At 39.6% G+C, this 16,899-nt stretch overlaps 2 protein-coding genes across 2 annotated transcripts; one reads left to right on the plus strand and one right to left on the minus strand.

The window, feature by feature from the left end:
- Positions 1–342: 342 nt before the first annotated feature.
- LOC311251435 (galactose-specific lectin nattectin-like) lies at positions 343–8,990 on the minus strand. The gene is made up of 7 exons (XM_084343840.1): positions 8,905–8,990; positions 5,294–5,369; positions 4,528–4,886; positions 4,074–4,165; positions 3,806–3,940; positions 1,535–1,652; positions 343–635 (listed from the first exon to the last, which is right to left on the minus strand). The coding sequence occupies exons 3-7, from the start codon at positions 4,841–4,843 to the stop codon at positions 562–564; spliced, it is 735 nt and encodes a 244-aa protein (XP_084199966.1). The 5' UTR covers positions 4,844–4,886; positions 5,294–5,369; positions 8,905–8,990; the 3' UTR covers positions 343–561.
- Positions 7,528–16,429, plus strand: LOC311251434 (toll-like receptor 2). The gene is made up of 12 exons (XM_084343839.1): positions 7,528–7,548; positions 8,886–9,157; positions 10,459–10,615; positions 10,707–10,856; positions 11,198–11,404; positions 11,549–11,671; positions 11,862–12,012; positions 12,145–12,309; positions 12,437–12,616; positions 12,714–12,854; positions 14,097–14,602; positions 14,876–16,429. Exons 2-12 carry the CDS (start codon positions 8,887–8,889, stop codon positions 15,288–15,290), a joined length of 2,466 nt encoding a protein of 821 aa, XP_084199965.1. The 5' UTR covers positions 7,528–7,548; position 8,886; the 3' UTR covers positions 15,291–16,429.
- Positions 16,430–16,899: the final 470 nt, after the last annotated feature.

A 16,899-nucleotide genomic window follows, 5' to 3' on the forward strand; every position in this document is an offset into this window, starting at 1 on the left:
ACAGTCACTAGCTGCCTCACCAGAACTCTTTCCAAAGAAATTCAACTTAAATTCCATTTGGGGCAAAGTAAGCTTGATTTGACATGTGACACTAATATGCTATTAATTGGTATTTCATATCTCCTTAAAATAAAAACTATATATAGACTAGACAAACATTATTTAGAAAAAGTGTTTTTTATATTTTTCGTTAGTTTAACACATGTAGAAGTGAATGATGTATTATGTTGTGACACAAACTTTCACTATTTCACAGTTCAGTGGTGAACAATTTTTTTATTGATATCATTCCTAAAAGCTCCAATGTGTTCAGTGATAGTGTTACTGATGTAAGATTTACAATTCTTACAGAAAATGAGACACATGCAACATGATTTAGCGTTAGCCCAGAATCAGCTCTGCAGGTGGATTAGCCAGACTCAAACCATATCTGGTATAGACACGTCTTTGCAAATAAAACTAAACTCTAAAGCCATGCACGCTAATATCTGTCAGTAATGTCTATCAAAACGAAGGAAAGAAAGCAGTGCGAGGAAATGATTGTGACTCCAACTGTTGGATCTAGAAGTAGATCATCTTGGAACAAACAAATGGGAGAGTCTCATTGCATGAAGCGTTGTGCCACTTTAGGTTATCTGCAATGCAAAGACAGACAGAAACACTTAAAGTCAAGGACTTCAGGCTAAAGGCTTCACAGGTTTTAGTAATATTCTAATATTCTGACGAAGTGACCAATTTCTCTAGGGTGATGACTTCATCATTTGGCAATGATTTTGGCCACTCTGATATCATTCGCAGTCAGTGCTGAACCTTTATAATGAGTCCATGTAGGACTACTTGTTTTTTTTTTTTCGAAATTTCTCTAGATATTGCATTAATTAATAATAAAAAATAAATAATCAAGATAACAATAATATGTATTATTCTAAGTCTGGTTAGACTTTCAATATAAAGCTTGAGGAAACAGTTCACATACAGGATTATGACATAATATGACGTTTGGACTGTTACTAACGTTGAAATCCTATTTTGGGTTAAAGTAGCTACGTTAAGTCTCATAACAGAAGTGACATAACTCACATTATGTAAAATCAATTACTCAAGTTCATCACATATTATGACTTTTGGACTGTTATGGTTTGGTTTGGTTTGGTTAGGTTAGGTTCAGGAAAAGATCTTATTTTGGGTTAAAGAAGCTACACTCAGTCTCAGACCAGAGGTTAGGAAGTGCCATGACATAAGTAAAGTCAGTGACATAAGTACATCAGATGTGTTTCGGACTGATGACGCTGTCAACGGTCGTGATTTAGTTGTGTTTAGGACATAATCAATATCAGAATGCAAATTATTTATGTCACTTAACACTAAAGATGTGTGTGATGTGTCTCACATGAAGTTCACTCCTAAAGAACAGTATTAGTATACAATAGTATAAAACCAAATTTTCTGAGGTTTGAAATATTGAAACAGGTTGAATATTAAAAGTTTATGTGTGTGTGTGTGTATGTGTATGTGTGTGTGTGTGTGTTATTACATCCATAGTTCATCTTCAGGCAGCAGTCAGTGTTCTGCATTTCCTGGTCCATGTTCATTTTCTTGTACCAGTTGTCGAAGTCAAACTTGGTGCCGTCATTCCACATCCAAAAACAAGGCTGTGGACAGACGGACACGAACATTCACATACATTCATTTCATTTAGCTTCATTTAGCTGATCTAGAACTTAAAGGTGCCTGATTTGATTTTGTTATGTTGCTTAATAGCATCTCCAGATCCTGATGAGTTTATTTATTTTTATTTACATGTTTGTAACAACTTAATTTCCAATAAATTTCATCCTTATCTTAGATTAACTGATACAGAAGCCCTGGGGGGCTGATGAAGAGTCTCTCTGGGGATCGATTTTCTAAGTCCGTTCGAAAGTGTTTTCTCTCCTGTGTCTATGACTTGAGAGCAGGTGGAAAAAAGTTTTGCCACAATAATCTTTACGTTTGTTATTTTATCCATCTGTGAAAACATGTGACAGTGAAAAAAGCAGTGAATTTACTTTTTTTCAGGAGAATTCTTTTCCCATCGTTCTGATGTGTGAGCCTTTTCATGTTCTGAGAAATGTTCACGTTTTCTGTTCATGAGCTTACAAAAAATGTTTTTTTCTCCTGCCAAAACGTTTTCTCTGTCCGTCTCTCCTTATTATTAGTTAAGTTTTACTCGATTTCACACATGAAAAAAATTCAGCTGAAAGAAATTTTTCACACAGTTTAAAACATTAAAAAGAATATCTCTGTTTTCCGATTTCACAAATTACAAAAAACAAATTCTCCTGAAAAAATGTTTTTTCACCCATGAAAAATAAAACAAAACATTTTTATCTTTGGAAAAAAAATCACTATTTTCTTTCATGTGCGAAACCGAGTGAAAAAAAGGTTTGGCACAAGAATTTTTTTTTTTGTTGGGAAAAAAAAATGTGTTGATTTTTTTTCACTCTCTCTCAAACATAAAAAAAAAGTGTGTTTTGTTTTTTTGTTTTTTTTCCATGAAAAAGACCATGAAAAATAAAACAAAACATTTTAAAAAAAAAAAATAAATAAATTTTATCCTGGGAAAAAAAATCACTTTATTTTCCTGGGATAAAAATATATATATTTTTTTTTTTTCATGGGTGAAACCGGGTGAAATTTTTTTGTTTTTCATAAAAAAAATAGTATGGGTATAGTAAAGTATAATAGTAAGTATAGTAAATAATACATTTGTACGGAAGCCCTAAAGGGCCATGCATTCATACATTTTATTTCCTCCATTTTCCCTTGATAATGAGTTAATTTCATTTGTTTTCACGAGATCTCGAGTTATTATCTCGAAATAACAACTGCCATTTTCCCGAGATAACGGGATAATTTTCTCAAGATCTCGAGATAACGAAACTTTGTTTTCCCGAGATAACGGGCTAATTTTCTCGAGATCTCGAGATAACGAAACTTTGTTTTCCCGAGATCTCGATATAACAAAACTTTGTTTTCTCGAGATCTCGAGATAACGAAACTTTGTTTTCTCGAGATAACAATAAAATTAATTCGAGATCTCGAGATAATGACTGTGATATGATAGGCCTGAGATTATGGAGATGCCCAGGACCTTGTAGCTGGTCAGCTATGTAGTTAACGACGACATCAGGCTCACTTAGATTGATAGCAAGGCATAATGCTATTTCAGCCTGTGTCAGGCCTCGATTGAAAAGATATGTGACGCGGTGATTGATATGCTCCTGCTCCTCTGACATTGCTACACTGAATGATGTTTCCTGCAATGATTTGTAATACTACACTATCGTTTTGTTTTCTCAGGATCTCGAATTAATTATATCGTTATCTCGGGAAAACAAAGTTTCGTTATCTCGAGATCTCGCGAAAATTATCCCGTTATCTCGGGAAAACGGCAGTTGTTATTTCGAGATAATTACTCGTTATCACGGGAAAACGGAGGAAATAAAATGTATGAATGCATGGCCCTTTAGGGCTTCCATACATTTGTAAAGATTATCCTGGAAAAACTGTTTTCCCCCCATTATTGTCACTATTATAGAAAATGTGTATTGGTCAACTGTGAAATATTCTCACTTAAAACATATATTTGTCCAAAAAAATGGAAACAAAATCTGTATAGAACGTTGCCAAAAAAAAAATTAAAAATGATATCAGATTAGCCTGTATCGCTCAGAATGAAAAATGTGTGTATATTAAACATTGAATGAGAGAAGGTACAGGTACAGGGTCAGGTAACATCATCAACTAAACCAAAGGATTTGCATACATGTACGGCATTGTGGCCACCGAGCCAGGTTTGGGGAAAGTCGTGGCCGTGTGCTTTAGTCAAAGACTGGATGAAGTGACACTCCTCCTCACTGTGGATCGACGCCAGGTTTGCTCCTTCGAACAGACAGTAAGTCTGTAGGTGACGAGAGAAGAAACAGTTTCCCCACATCAAGCTGTTTGTCAGTATATTAATGACTGTCACAACACTTTCATTTTGGAAAGTGAACATTGCAGCCTCAGGGGGATGCTCCCTCTATCATCCTCACCTCAGCTTCAACCCATGTCTTCGGGCTGTCGACGAAGTAGTAACAGTGTTTGCCAAAGTGGGACCACTCGTAGGGGCAGTAGTGTTCCATGTCTACAACGAATATATATATTACAAATTAACCAAAACAACTACAGTAACGACCAGAGTAGCAGATAATCTAAACACTCAAGTGAAGTCCAGCCCTTTTCAGACATGGTATTAATATACAGAGTTTCACTACGTTACAAAGTTTGTGTTCACTCAACAACTCTTAAAATCACCACATTTGTTAAGGGAGTCTGGTGATGTTGTGGTAACTGAGGAAAAATCTCAAATGTGTCCTCAGTGCATCTTGCCGGTGTTCTCACCTGTACTCAGAGCTGTCCACTTGTGATCGGATCACTCAGGATGGATGTTGATACCAGGTCTGAACAGGGCCGGTATGTAACTCCAAATTGTAGGTCATCACTTACCACAGTTAACAGGTACGGCCCCCGGCGGCGTCTTGGTGCCCGGTATCTTCTGTCCGGTCAGGACATCGACACACCAGCAGAACCCGGTCGACCCTGAGCACTGCTGCGGGAGGAAGTTCCCGCGGGCGTCACACTGCGGGATGAACACACCAATGATGTCGAGGCTTTGCTGCTGAATGAATGTGCAGAGGCCCGTTTGTCTGGACATGTCGTGGACGGCGGAGGTGGAGGTGGAGGTGGAGTTGGAGTGGGCCGGGACGGCTCGGCTCAGGGTCAGGAGGGAGCACAGTACGAGAGACACACTGAGCCCCTTCATGGTGATGATGACGATGGTGATGATGATGAAATGAGAGTGTGGCCTGTCAACAAAGATTTAGGATCATTCATTTTTGTAATTTGCAACAAGTGTGAAAGATATTTGGTTCTAGAGACGTGGTGATCACTGAAGTTCGTCAAGAGCCAAGAGCGCCTCGTCACTGAATCCACTGATGTTAAAGTTGAAAAAAAGACAACAAGCAAAGGTTTTTTGCACGACAAAGTGTGAATCTAAAGTTTATAATTTGTATAGACGTTAGAGAAGAGCGCACTTATAATGGCAAAAATGCAAATAAATATACTGAGCACAGAATATATTTCTTCACGATTCATATCTTGTGATCTATGTGCTTGAGAATAAAGTGTACTGCAAACACACGGCAATCGCATGAAGCAACAATTTCTTTTACAATTTCTAACAACTGTCATGAACAATGTGAAGCAGACTTACCTGTTTCAGGATCAGCTTGTGTGCTAAGCCCGATGCTGTCTCTGCTGCTGCTCTGCCTTTTATCCTGATGCCTCTCCTGTGTGATGAATCCATTTTCCCATGAACACACAGCAGCTCTCAGATCAAATGTTGCACTAACAAAGACCTTTTTTTTAATTATTGTATATCAGCAGATGAACCCTGGTGTATACAGTTGTTCTTTTTAGACAGCAGGACACGTTTTGGGTTACATCATTTTACATTGACCTTTAATATCATTGTTCAGGGTCTCTGCTTCCCAGACTCTTTGTTTGTGCTCTCTAAAGCTGCTCTTCTTTTACAGACTTGTATTGTGCAAATCTGGGTTACAGACTGGTTTTGCAAGTAAACACTGAGACCACTTGAGACTAGCTGGATTCAAGGTTCAAGAATTAGGTTTATTGTCATTTATGCTTAAAAAGTACCATGTCATTGCACACTGACAGGAGCAATTTATAAAATATGGCCTGAATTTTAGTTTAAAACCATAAAAAAATTAAAAAGATTATCAACAGAGTGTGAAGACACAACAGTGTTGATGTCTGAGATGTCTACTGCAGTAAGTGTGCTAATCAGCTAGCCCTTAAACTCACAAAATGTAAAGAAAGGATATATTTTTACGGGGGGTGGGGTCACAGTGAACTCTGATCAACAAATTCTGACCAGCTAATCTTTCAGTCCAAGTGGACATTTGTGCCAAATTTGAAGAAATTCTCTCAATGCATTCCTGAGATAATGCACACACGAGGATGGGACGGACAGACAGATGTACGGATGTACCGGAAAACATAACGCCTCCAGTCACGGCTTTAATTGGCATAAAAACAATAATTAAGAAATCAGAAATCCCACTAAGTTTTTAATCACTATTTTGAAAGCTTCCCAGTGTTCATTATTGTTGGGGTACAACCTGAAGGAGAAGCTTGTTCAGGTTCAGCAGCATCAGCTACACACTGAAAACTAAAAACCAGTGGGCAGTATGGGAAGGAGGGGGAAAGTAACATAATGTTTATACCATATGTGCTGAATGATTTAATGTAAGATAATCTAACCAGTCTCAAGTGGTCTCAAAAAGATAGTACCTCAGATTTGCACAATACAAGGGCGTTAAAGAAGAGCAGCTTCAGATAAAATAACAAGATTTTGATGTGTCATGCTGTTTCTTTTGAAACTACTGATTGTCTGGGAGGCCGTGATACAATGTGACACTGTGGACAATAAAATGACAATGATGTAACCGAAAACTCAGTGATTACAATAGTCTGAGAAAGACTAACGGGGACACAAAGGCTCGCCCGCTGATATATAATAAGTAAAGACAGAGTAACTCAGCAGGTCTGCCGTGTTAACCTCTGAAATCAATCCATTGTTGGTGTAACAAACGATCCCAAACTCATGGGAAAGGTAATAATGACGAAGCAAAATCTGAGTTCAAGTTCTCAACCTCAACCCCAAACAAGTGTATATTGACATATACAATGTAATATACAATAAACACACAGCATGTGAAAAACTGCAATAATTGGTATCATATATTCATTAGTACATTATTAAATATATATTTTGATAAAAACGTCTTATATATATATATATATAGAGTTTCTTTCATAAAACAAACTAAATGAATAAAACTTAAAACTGTTTGTGATTCTTTCTTTAGAGGTCTCTTGAGTGGGGAAATAGAGGAAGTGATGCTCAGAGCCAGAACACCAGAGATAGAGCGGAAATGATTGCGGTCGCGACCCTGTTCATATACTGAGTACAGTACATTATGATAATAAGATAATGCAGCATTGGGCTGCTTTAGTTCAGCTTGTAGAGTTATAATCGACGAGACAAGTTCAAATAAAATGAATTGGTGCTCAAAAGTAATTTATGATTATCGTCTGTCACATATTATATATTTTAAACTGATTTTAATGTTATTTCTAAATAAATAAAATATATGAACATATGTTCTGACCTCCTCATGTTTGTAACGAGTCAGAAAATGTTCAAAAGACAAATTCACTGCACTTTTCTTTTAACTGCCTCGTTTTTAAAGGGCACACTCGCACCGATTTCCCCCTGAAAGTGAATTTTCATATTCACTTCCTCTTTTCACACTACGCTCCAACTCCCACAGAGATTTAACTTCCTCTATTCTTCATGACGTACGGTTATAAAGACTTCTTACTCTTCCCCCAAACGTTGAAGTTTTTCCTGCATTATTAAGAATCACTTCAGCAGCGAATCAGGTAAGGCACCCCAGACTATAATCCTAGAACAAAACATAAAACATGAAATGTCCTTTTTTTTCTCTCCATGCCGTCATGTTTGAACGATTGTATCAACGCTGTTCCAGTTATAATTTTCTCATTTTATGACTGTGAATTGTTGTTGTACGACTGTGTAAGCAGATGGATTACACAATACAAGAAGCACTTGAGCAAACGAGGGCTATAAGACAGAATCAACGCAGTTACAGTTCATCATGTATGATTTTTTTTTTCCAGTTAATGATTCAGGCAGCCGCTGTGTGTCTGAATTTTGTATTTCAAACTGTCATGACGAGTCAGATCTTTATGAACGCAGGAAGTCACAACACAAACAGGAACGGAAATCAGCTTGCTGTATTTTTCTTGTATTGTCCGTATCACGACCAAGACTGAAGTCAAATCTGTACGCTGTGTTGTTTTAATGCTACAATACAACAATACTGTACCTCCAAGTTTGTGGCAAGACTTCAAGAGGATTAGGGCCACTGTGACAAATGTCTAGGAGGTCTGAGTTTGAGAAAAAAAGTGAGAAATTTGACATTTTCTATAGAAATCTGACTTTCTTCTCTCAAGATCATGAGTTTATTGTCAGAAATTTTTTCCCCAGAATTCAGACATTTCCTTAAAGTCTGGATACTGAAATTAATTTCAAAACTTTAATCTCAGAATTCCGACTTTTCTTGAACTCTGAGCTCGAAGTCAAAATTATGACAAATAGTCACAATTCAGAGTTTAAAATCAGAAATTTTATTTTTTTTCTCAGAATTCTGAATTTAAATCTAAAAAAACTGACATTTCTCAGAATAACAATTTAGGCTCAGTCACAAAGTCAGACTTTAATCTCGAATCAAAATTCGGACTCTCAGATATCCAAGAAAACAGCCAGATTTTTCACAGTAGCCCTAACCCTCCCAACTGTGTACACTTATCGAATCTGTGACCAGGCTAGCGAGCTTCCTGACTGATGGTTAGCTGGCATGTTTCCAGCGGGCTAACGTGTTTGCCAACCAGCTTATATAGCTACTAATCCTATGAGCAGTCACTGCGTCACAAAGCTTCAAGAAACACATACTTGGAGAAGATATGAGGATGAACTCTGCTGTGCTACTTTCTGGTGTGACAGGGCCTCAGGCACTGGAAAGCCTGTAATCAGAAGACAGAGCGGAGCGGACCTGTACTAAATTTTACTTCCACCTTGTTTTCTTTCACTTTGTCTCACTTTCTTTGACTTTCTTGCTCGGTTCACTAATCTGATTCTTTTCCTTCCTCCTCTGTTCTCACCACCACCACCACAATTTCCCTTTTCTCCCCTACAGTATGGGCCAGCCAACAAACCTTCCCTCCGCCCTCCAGATCCTCCTCCTCCTCTCTCTCTGCTGGGGTCAGAGGTCAAACCCAGATGACGAGAGGCCATCCTGCGGGCACTGTGACCCTCGGCTCTCCTGTAACTGCTCCTATGGCGGCTTCACACGGGTTCCCATGGTAACGGATCGCGCCCTGAGTCTTGACCTCTCCAACAACAACATCACCGTGGTGACCGACGATGATCTGACAGGCCACAGACAACTGAGGGCTCTGAGTCTTCACGGTAGGGCTGGTGGGATTTTATTCAGTATGGGAACAGATAAAAAAAACATGAGCGTAAGTGATGAAGGAGTCATGATGTTTCTGACATTTTCCATCTATATTTGTGTTTATAAGTAGACATCTACCACTTTACTGGAGAGAAACATCTCATTATAAGAAAGCCTTAAGAAAAACAGGATCTGTAAAACATTTAATATTAATGTATAACACTATGATTAATGATAATATATTGACTATAAGGAAGTGACAATGAATCAATTCATCTCTGAATTCATTAAATTAAATGTCACTTATTAGTTCATCCAAAGCTTTGAAGTATATCACATTATTGAATGAATCAAAGATGTAAAAATGTCTGATTCTTCCAAACATTTTAAGTACTTCTGGTCATGGTTTGGCTGTGCCTAAGGTCAAGAATGAAGACCAGAAGCGCACTTTTCAAGCCAATGTGGACAAAAAGGTTTTAAATTGCTTAGAACAACAACAAGAAGAACAAGAACAACATTAAAAAAGGACATTTTGTCACCAAGTTTGTTTTGGAGATGAGAGCCAAACTAACTACACCTTCACCAGATCTGGTACTAGGAAGCACCTGATGCACCTGATGCACTGAGGAGCACAATAACAAAATAACAACAATAAAAATGATTATTTGTATAAATGATAATTATAAAACAATGACAATAACGACGCTAATGAAAAAACATGGAACAGTGATAATCATAACGACAACCATAATCATGTGATAACCAGAATAACAATGATAAAGATAATTTGATAATTACTGATGATCAGTGGTCTGAGGATTGACCCCTGTGGAACCCCTGACAACATTCTTGCAACACATCCTCATACCTAAATGAGGAAACATCGATTGCCAGCATCTCGAAAAACAACATATATGACCGCTTCCAAAACAACATGGCCGCTGCAGCGTACTAGACCTTCGATATACCATTGTTGTTTGATTAGGTTTAGGCAATAAAAGTACTAGGTAAGGTTAAAAACATCATATTTAAGGTTAAAATAAGTACGTTACTCATTTAATTATGACGCAAGTTTACGATGTTATCAAATTAAAATAAATCACACGGGACATGAACAGAGCTCTCCTGGGTAAAAGTCCTTTGCTAGTGGATTTTATGAATCTTCATGTGACTTCCTCCTTTGCTGCAAATGTAAATATGGGTTGTAATAAGCTGCTTGAAGAGTCGACCTTTATGTTTCTTTTCTGATGAGGACGGTTTACTTGTTTTTGCCAGGATGTAGGATGTTTTATATGTAGATATTACTGTCATCCAGGTAACGGGATAGCTGAGATCCACCCGTCAGCGTTCGACCCTCTGTGGAGCCTGGAGGAGCTGGATCTGTCCGACAATCAGCTGACTGCTCTCAACCAAAAATGGTTCAACAAGCTAGAAGCTCTACAGCAGCTAAACCTGCTCAACAACCCATACAGGTAAAACCCCTCAGTCACAGTTTAAAGACCAAGTGGAAACCTCCAGACTGCGTATGATGTTCACATACTTCACCACCCTCTTTTCCTGCAGCTGCCTGGGTTCTCCTCCGGTGTTTCAGGGGCTGGTCAGGTTGAGGAGGCTTCGGTTTGGAGGTCCCGCTCTGGAGGAGCTAAAGAAAGGAGATCTGTCTGGAGTCACTGAGCTGGAGGAGCTCACTGTGCACGCCAATAACTTGACGAGGTTCGGAAGTAATGTTGTTTTTGTGTCTGAAGTCTGTATGTGTCAGATTTTAAAAGCTATCACTATGGTGACTTAATGTGTAAGTCCATCTCTCAGTACTTTTCAACTACAGTGTCTGTGGCTCTCAGCTTCAAGCCCAATAGTAACTGTAACTGTAACTGTAGTTATTAGCGAGCGATACTCTATTAGTGCATTTGTGAGGGACTATTTTTAACAGCGCATTAATCCACATTTGAAGCAATTATGTGGGATTGTGTCAAGGTAAGCTTCAGCGTGTGTGTGTTTAGTCTTTTTTAGTTTAAGCACTGATTATTGAATCCACTGTCTTTTTCTCTCTGCAGGTATGAGTCCGGTACTCTGGCATATGTTTGGCCGTTGGGTCGTGTCACTTTGAACCTCCACAGTCCATTTTTAACAAATGAGGCCTTAGCCTCAGCTGTGCTCAGTGACGTGTCATACCCGGAGACGCCCATCGTTCTAGAAGACCTCCATCTCATTGGGAATGATACTGTTCAGCCTTTCAGAGCGGCAGCCAAGAAGAGAGTCAGGTCTGGCCTCAGTCTACTTTTCTTCTGTTTTAGTATTCATGCAGAATTACTTGTTAAGTCACCTCCATAAAACAATTTTCATTCTACATAAGCGACAAGACCACCAGTGAGAAGATAACACATGTCTATGATGTCACTCTTCAGGTACGTTACTTTACGCAAAATGTCTGTGTCTGATGAGGCCATTGTTCACTTCCTGGAGGCATTCAGTGGAGTACCGCTCACTTTCTTTTCGAGTGATGGCGTCACGTTAACAGGCGAGGGCAGGTAGGAGACAAAAAACAGTAAATCTAGGTGTTCTCCAACAAAAGAGAAAATACATTTGTTTATAATATATTTTTTCATAGTACTGTTTTGTATGGAAAAACCTATTATAAAGACATAAATAATATTCAGAAGCAAACTGTGTCTTAGTCTTCATTGTTAAATAGTTTGCTGTTTTTTTGGTGGGTGCTAGGTGGGAGACAGCCAGCTGGACTGATCAAAAAAGCATTGACGAGTTCCACATACGAAACGCTGTGGTGCTGGATGTCTATAAGTTTGTCTCATTGCTACAGCTGGGATTTCTGCTGCAGTATCCCAGGAAGGTGTCTGTCATAAATTGTAAGGTAAAGAACACAGTGGGTTTTTTTTTAACATAACTCAAACCAATTCTCAAAAGTTTGGACATCATAAACAGAATATGATCTAATGAGTTAATCCTTTTTGACATATACTAACAAATGCTAACGTACCTACAGGCGTTCGTGATGCCCTGTATGACGTCCGGCCTGCTCAAGAACCTGCAGTACCTGGACTTTTCCGACAACCTGCTGACTGACATGACTCTTAAGGAGACTCTGTGCAATGGTAACGGCACAATGAAGGACCTACGAGTTTTAAACGTCAGCGGAAACGCTCTGCAGGTGCCTTCATGAAACCTTAAGGAATTATTTTTGCATGTATCCAATAAGCAGGAAGTCCAAAAACGGTTTAAAGGTTTTGGAGTAAAATGACTTGCTGCTTGAAGACTTGTTTGTCTCTGTCCCTCAGTCTTTTTCCATGTTGACCCACCTGGTACTGAAGCTCTCCAAGCTGACCCACCTGGACATCAGCAGGAACGGATACAACTCCATGCCCCAGAGCTGCTCCTGGCCCTCCACCCTGCGATACCTCAACCTCTCCTGGACCTCACTTACAACCATCACCCCCTGTCTACCCAAAACTCTGAAGGTACAAGAGTGGCTCATGCAGCAGCAATCCTGACAGACCTGACACCATCAAGCCAAAAACACTAACCCACTTTCACCTTGATCTTTATCATGTACAGGTGTTGGATCTGAGCAACAATGATCTCAAAAACTTCTCTGTGGCCCTGCCTGCCCTGAGAGAGCTCCACCTCTCTGGGAACAAGTTCCTGAGGCTGCCCTCTGGATCGCTGTTCCCCAATCTGCAAACACTTTCAATACAGGTAAGGACCAGTGGTGGACAGTAACGAAGTAAATTTACTTGAGTACTGTACTTAAGTACAGTTTTTGAGTATCTGTACTTTACTTGAGTATTATTTTGGGGGGATACTTTTACTTTCACTCCACTACATTTGAAGGACAAATATTGTACTTTTTACTCCACTACATTTCTATTAATGCTCTCGTTACTCGCTACTTTTGAGCTTACGTCGGCTGATGATTTTTTTTTTTGTGCAAAATTCAGAGAAAATAAACTGTTTCTGCTGATTCGCGTATTAGTCGTATTGCCGTACCTGTACTACGTCATGAGCACCCGTGGCCTTATCTCAAACCCATGTTTGAGATTTTTGTCACAAAAACTGATTCGTTTCAGTTTAAATGTTGGTTGTTCTTACCGCGGACCAATTATATCACGGACTACAAAGACTCGTCTTCCAACCTGAAAAAGCACGTCGCGGTATGTAAAGTAGCTACTAACGTTAGCTAGCTTAATGTTTGTGAAAGAGAGAGAGTGTGTGTGTGTGTGTGTGTGTGTGTGTGTGTGTGTGCGTGTGTGTGTGTGCGCGCGCGCATGTGTGTGTGTGTGTGTGTGTGAGAGAGAGAGAGAGAGAGAGAGAGAGTGGATGTGCGCGCGTTAGTGAGGTGCGGCTGTCTTTGATGTGGGTTATCCGGCTCATTTTTGGCTATGATGTATGATATAAGTAAAGTAAACTAGCCAATAAGTTGTTTATCTGTAAATGTCAATATCAGTTCTTGTAGTGCCTGCATCTACATCTTTTTTATGTAGAGAAAGCATGGATGTCAGATGCAAAAATATACTGAACTGACCGCAGCTGTCTGCAATATATTTCATGTGTTGATGAATGCAGCTGAGTCTGTGTTCTGAGGCTTCTTGCCTTTATTTGGTTTTTTTTGAGCTATAAACTGTCTGTAGCAGAATCACATCAGTGTATTGTATAATGACATTAAGCTACTTTCCTTTCCTGTATTTCCTGAGATATTTTTTAAATACTTTTACTTAAGTAATTTTTTAAACAAATACTTTAGTACTTTTACTTAAGTAATATTTTGACTAAGCTACTTTTACTTGTATTGAGTAATATTTGACAAGGAGTATCTGTACTTTTACTCAAGTAGTGAAGTTGTGTACTCTGTCCACCTCTTGTAAGGACCAACTAAATATCACATTTCCTCTTCTGATCCTCTTCGTATTCCCCAGTGTGACCCTTCTCGTTCTTCCACAGTCGAACACCTTGAACATGCTCAGTCATTCAGACCTCCAGTCGTACAAACGACTCCAGAGCCTCCAGGCGGGTCAGAACAAATTTGTCTGCTCCTGTGACTTCGTTGACTTCTTCCAGTCAGTCATTAAAGGAAGTGGAGACGTGCATTTGACAGACAGAAAGGACACCTACATCTGCGACTCTCCTCTCTTCCTGCAGGGGGAAGAAGTGGGTCAAGTCCACCTCTCCGTTGTTGAATGCCACCGGGTTTTGTTTGTGTCTGTGAGCTGTGGGGTGGCGCTGTTTGTCGCCATCCTGCTGTGTGTCCTGTTGTGGCGCCTCCATGTGATCTGGTACATCAAGATGACATGGGCTTGGCTGAGGGCCAAGCGTAACTCCCGGCAACGACGGCGCAACGATAGAGCAGACTCAGAAGCGTTGCTGTCCTTTGACGCCTTTGTGTCCTACAGTGAGAGAGATGCTAGCTGGGTGGAAAACTTCTTGGTGCCTGAGCTGGAGGAGCCAAGGTAACGTCAGAATTTGTATTTTCTTGTTATCTTTTCAAACATCACATTTCTGTTGTCTGTTTCTGTAGAAATTCTCTTAAAAGTCGGAAGAAATGGTACGTTCCTGTTAAGTTGGTGCTTTTGGAAAAATGTCTTACCAAATCAGAAACATGTTGTTGACAATGCCATGACCTTTGCAGCTGACTCCCCACAGCCAACTGAACCCCACAGACCAAACTTAAAATCTAAACCCAATGAGAAACATAACCTGCTTACTGATTTCTACTCCTGCAGGGAGATTGATGAAGGCCTTATGAACCCCAGGCAGCCTCGGCCTCTGACCCTGTGCCTCCACAAGCGGGACTTCCTTCCTGGACACTGGATTGTGGATAATATCATAAGCGCCATGGAGCGCAGCCGGCGTACCGTCTTTGTCCTCTCAGAGAACTTTGTCCAGTCGGACTGGTGCCGCTATGAGCTGGACTTCTCCCACTTCTGGCTTTTCGATGGAGACTCTGGCCGAGATGCAGCCATCTTGATCCTGCTGGAACCGCTGTCCAAGGACGACATCCCCAAACGCTTCTGCAAACTGCGCAAACTCATGAGCTCCACCACCTACCTGGAGTGGCCTCAGGAGGAGGAGAGGGTCGGGGAGTTCTGGAAGAGTCTCCGCAACGCTTTGAGAGGAGAAGAAGAGGAGGCTGACTGAGAGGGAAAACACAAAGTGATGAAGAGAAAAAATGAGAATAAAGGACAAAATCAGAAGCTGAAAAGGATGGAGGAATAATAAGAAGGACATAACGAAAGAAGACTGTAGTAGAGGAGTAAACGATGTACATGAAGCCAGTGATTTAATGTCATAAATAAGGAAAATATTGTGACTTTACTTGTTGCTTTTGCTGACAAATTGTTTTTTAACTGAGAAGTCTTTGTCATGACTCATTTGGTCATCTTAAAAAAAAGTTCCTTCTTGGTTTTTCATCACTTAATTTAACGAGAAAGATCTGTATCAATCAGGTCATTCTGGTTTCACAAGTTTTTACTCAGTTTAAGCAGGAGCGTCAGAGTAATAACAGACGTTCAGCTTACAAGTGACGATGTAGTGCAGCATCAGTCAGGTATTTTGCTGGTAGTTTGATGAAATGGCCACTTGGGGGAGCAGCTGGTTAATCTTTGGCACAACCTCAGGACGTTGTCAGTGGATGTGAAACCAGTTCTGCAGTAAATAGCCTGAGTTTCTGACTGAAGCAGCTGAAAACAGCGTTGGAATAATGAAGGTATTTGGCGATAGACAAGGCAAAATAAGTGACGACCTGAGTGTCAGCAGAAAAACTAAGTTCCTGAAGAGGAACTCTATTAAGACTACAAGGGGACACACTGCACATACACACAGTGACATCGGAAACACTTTTCTGAAGGCCTCAGTGTGCTTCAAACTTGTTGGATCATCAGACTGTCTGAATTATAAAATGGTTGCATACAGCTTGTCCGGTGTAATCCAAGTCTCCAGAAGCCCTGAGTACGAGCTGGACCACACGTTGAGGGTGTAAATAACATCTTTTCAAATCAGTTTGTGATCTCGGGGCTTCTGGAGACTTGGATTACACCAGACGAGCTGTATGGAGACATTTGATGTGTTTACGAGTTGTTTAAGCAGAATGCTGCAACTCTGTTTTACTGTGAAGCTCCAGAAATGTTCTGTGGACTACGAGACTTCAGCTGACTTTATATCAGCATGTTGATGAGGAGATGATGACTGGATTCATATTGTTGGCTGAACTGTTCCTTCAAGTTAAATGTGTGTATGTTTTTTTTGACCATGCAATAAAGATTTAAGCGTTTTTTTAATCTCAGCTATGACTGTAAGTTTGTCATGTCATTACACTTATACTCTACAAATATTTGCCTTTCTTATGCTCGTGTGTTTCATCATTTAGTAAACGTCATTTTTGTTTGTGATTGCATGAATCATTATTTATTTAACACCCACATCAGACCCCTGACATCACATGCTTTTGCATTTACATGGCAGACTGTGGGGATTTTATAGTGAACTGAAGTTTAATAGGAAAATATAAATCTTACTGTACCTGCAACAAAGAGACATGGACAAAACTTAATTGGTCAAGATGTTGTTGCAACCCTTTGTCTAGACTGAGAAGAGAAAAATGATGGGAACAACAATATAACATTATGAGGGCGGAAACAAATGACAGGAAACAGATTCTGAAGAGAATCAAACAAGTTTTAATTAGTACTGCAAAATTAATCAGAGACATCATCTTTAGTTAGTCAGTTACTTATTCACAAAACACAAT

Source organism: Pagrus pagrus (genome assembly GCF_965226575.1).
Source record: "Pagrus pagrus genome assembly, chromosome: 22".
Classification (NCBI taxonomy): domain Eukaryota; kingdom Metazoa; phylum Chordata; class Actinopteri; order Spariformes; family Sparidae; genus Pagrus; species Pagrus pagrus.

Bases quoted from the DNA above. Each gene is read 5' to 3' on its own strand.
- LOC311251434 (XM_084343839.1), top strand. From the start codon at position 8,887: ATGGGCCAGCCAACAAACCTTCCCTCCGCCCTCCAGATCCTCCTCCTC. The intron at 11,405-11,548 runs GTCTGGCCTCAG...GTCACTCTTCAG, and splicing joins GCAGCCAAGAAGAGAGTCAG to GTACGTTACTTTACGCAAAA. The intron at 12,013-12,144 runs GTAAAGAACACA...ACGTACCTACAG, and splicing joins TGTCTGTCATAAATTGTAAG to GCGTTCGTGATGCCCTGTAT.
- LOC311251435 (XM_084343840.1), bottom strand. From the start codon at position 4,843: ATGAAGGGGCTCAGTGTGTCTCTCGTACTGTGCTCCCTCCTGACCCTG. The intron at 3,941-4,073 runs GTGAGGATGATA...CGTCACCTACAG, and splicing joins AGACATGGGTTGAAGCTGAG to ACTTACTGTCTGTTCGAAGG. The intron at 636-1,534 runs GTAATAACACAC...TTTGCATTGCAG, and splicing joins CCTGAAGATGAACTATGGAT to ATAACCTAAAGTGGCACAAC.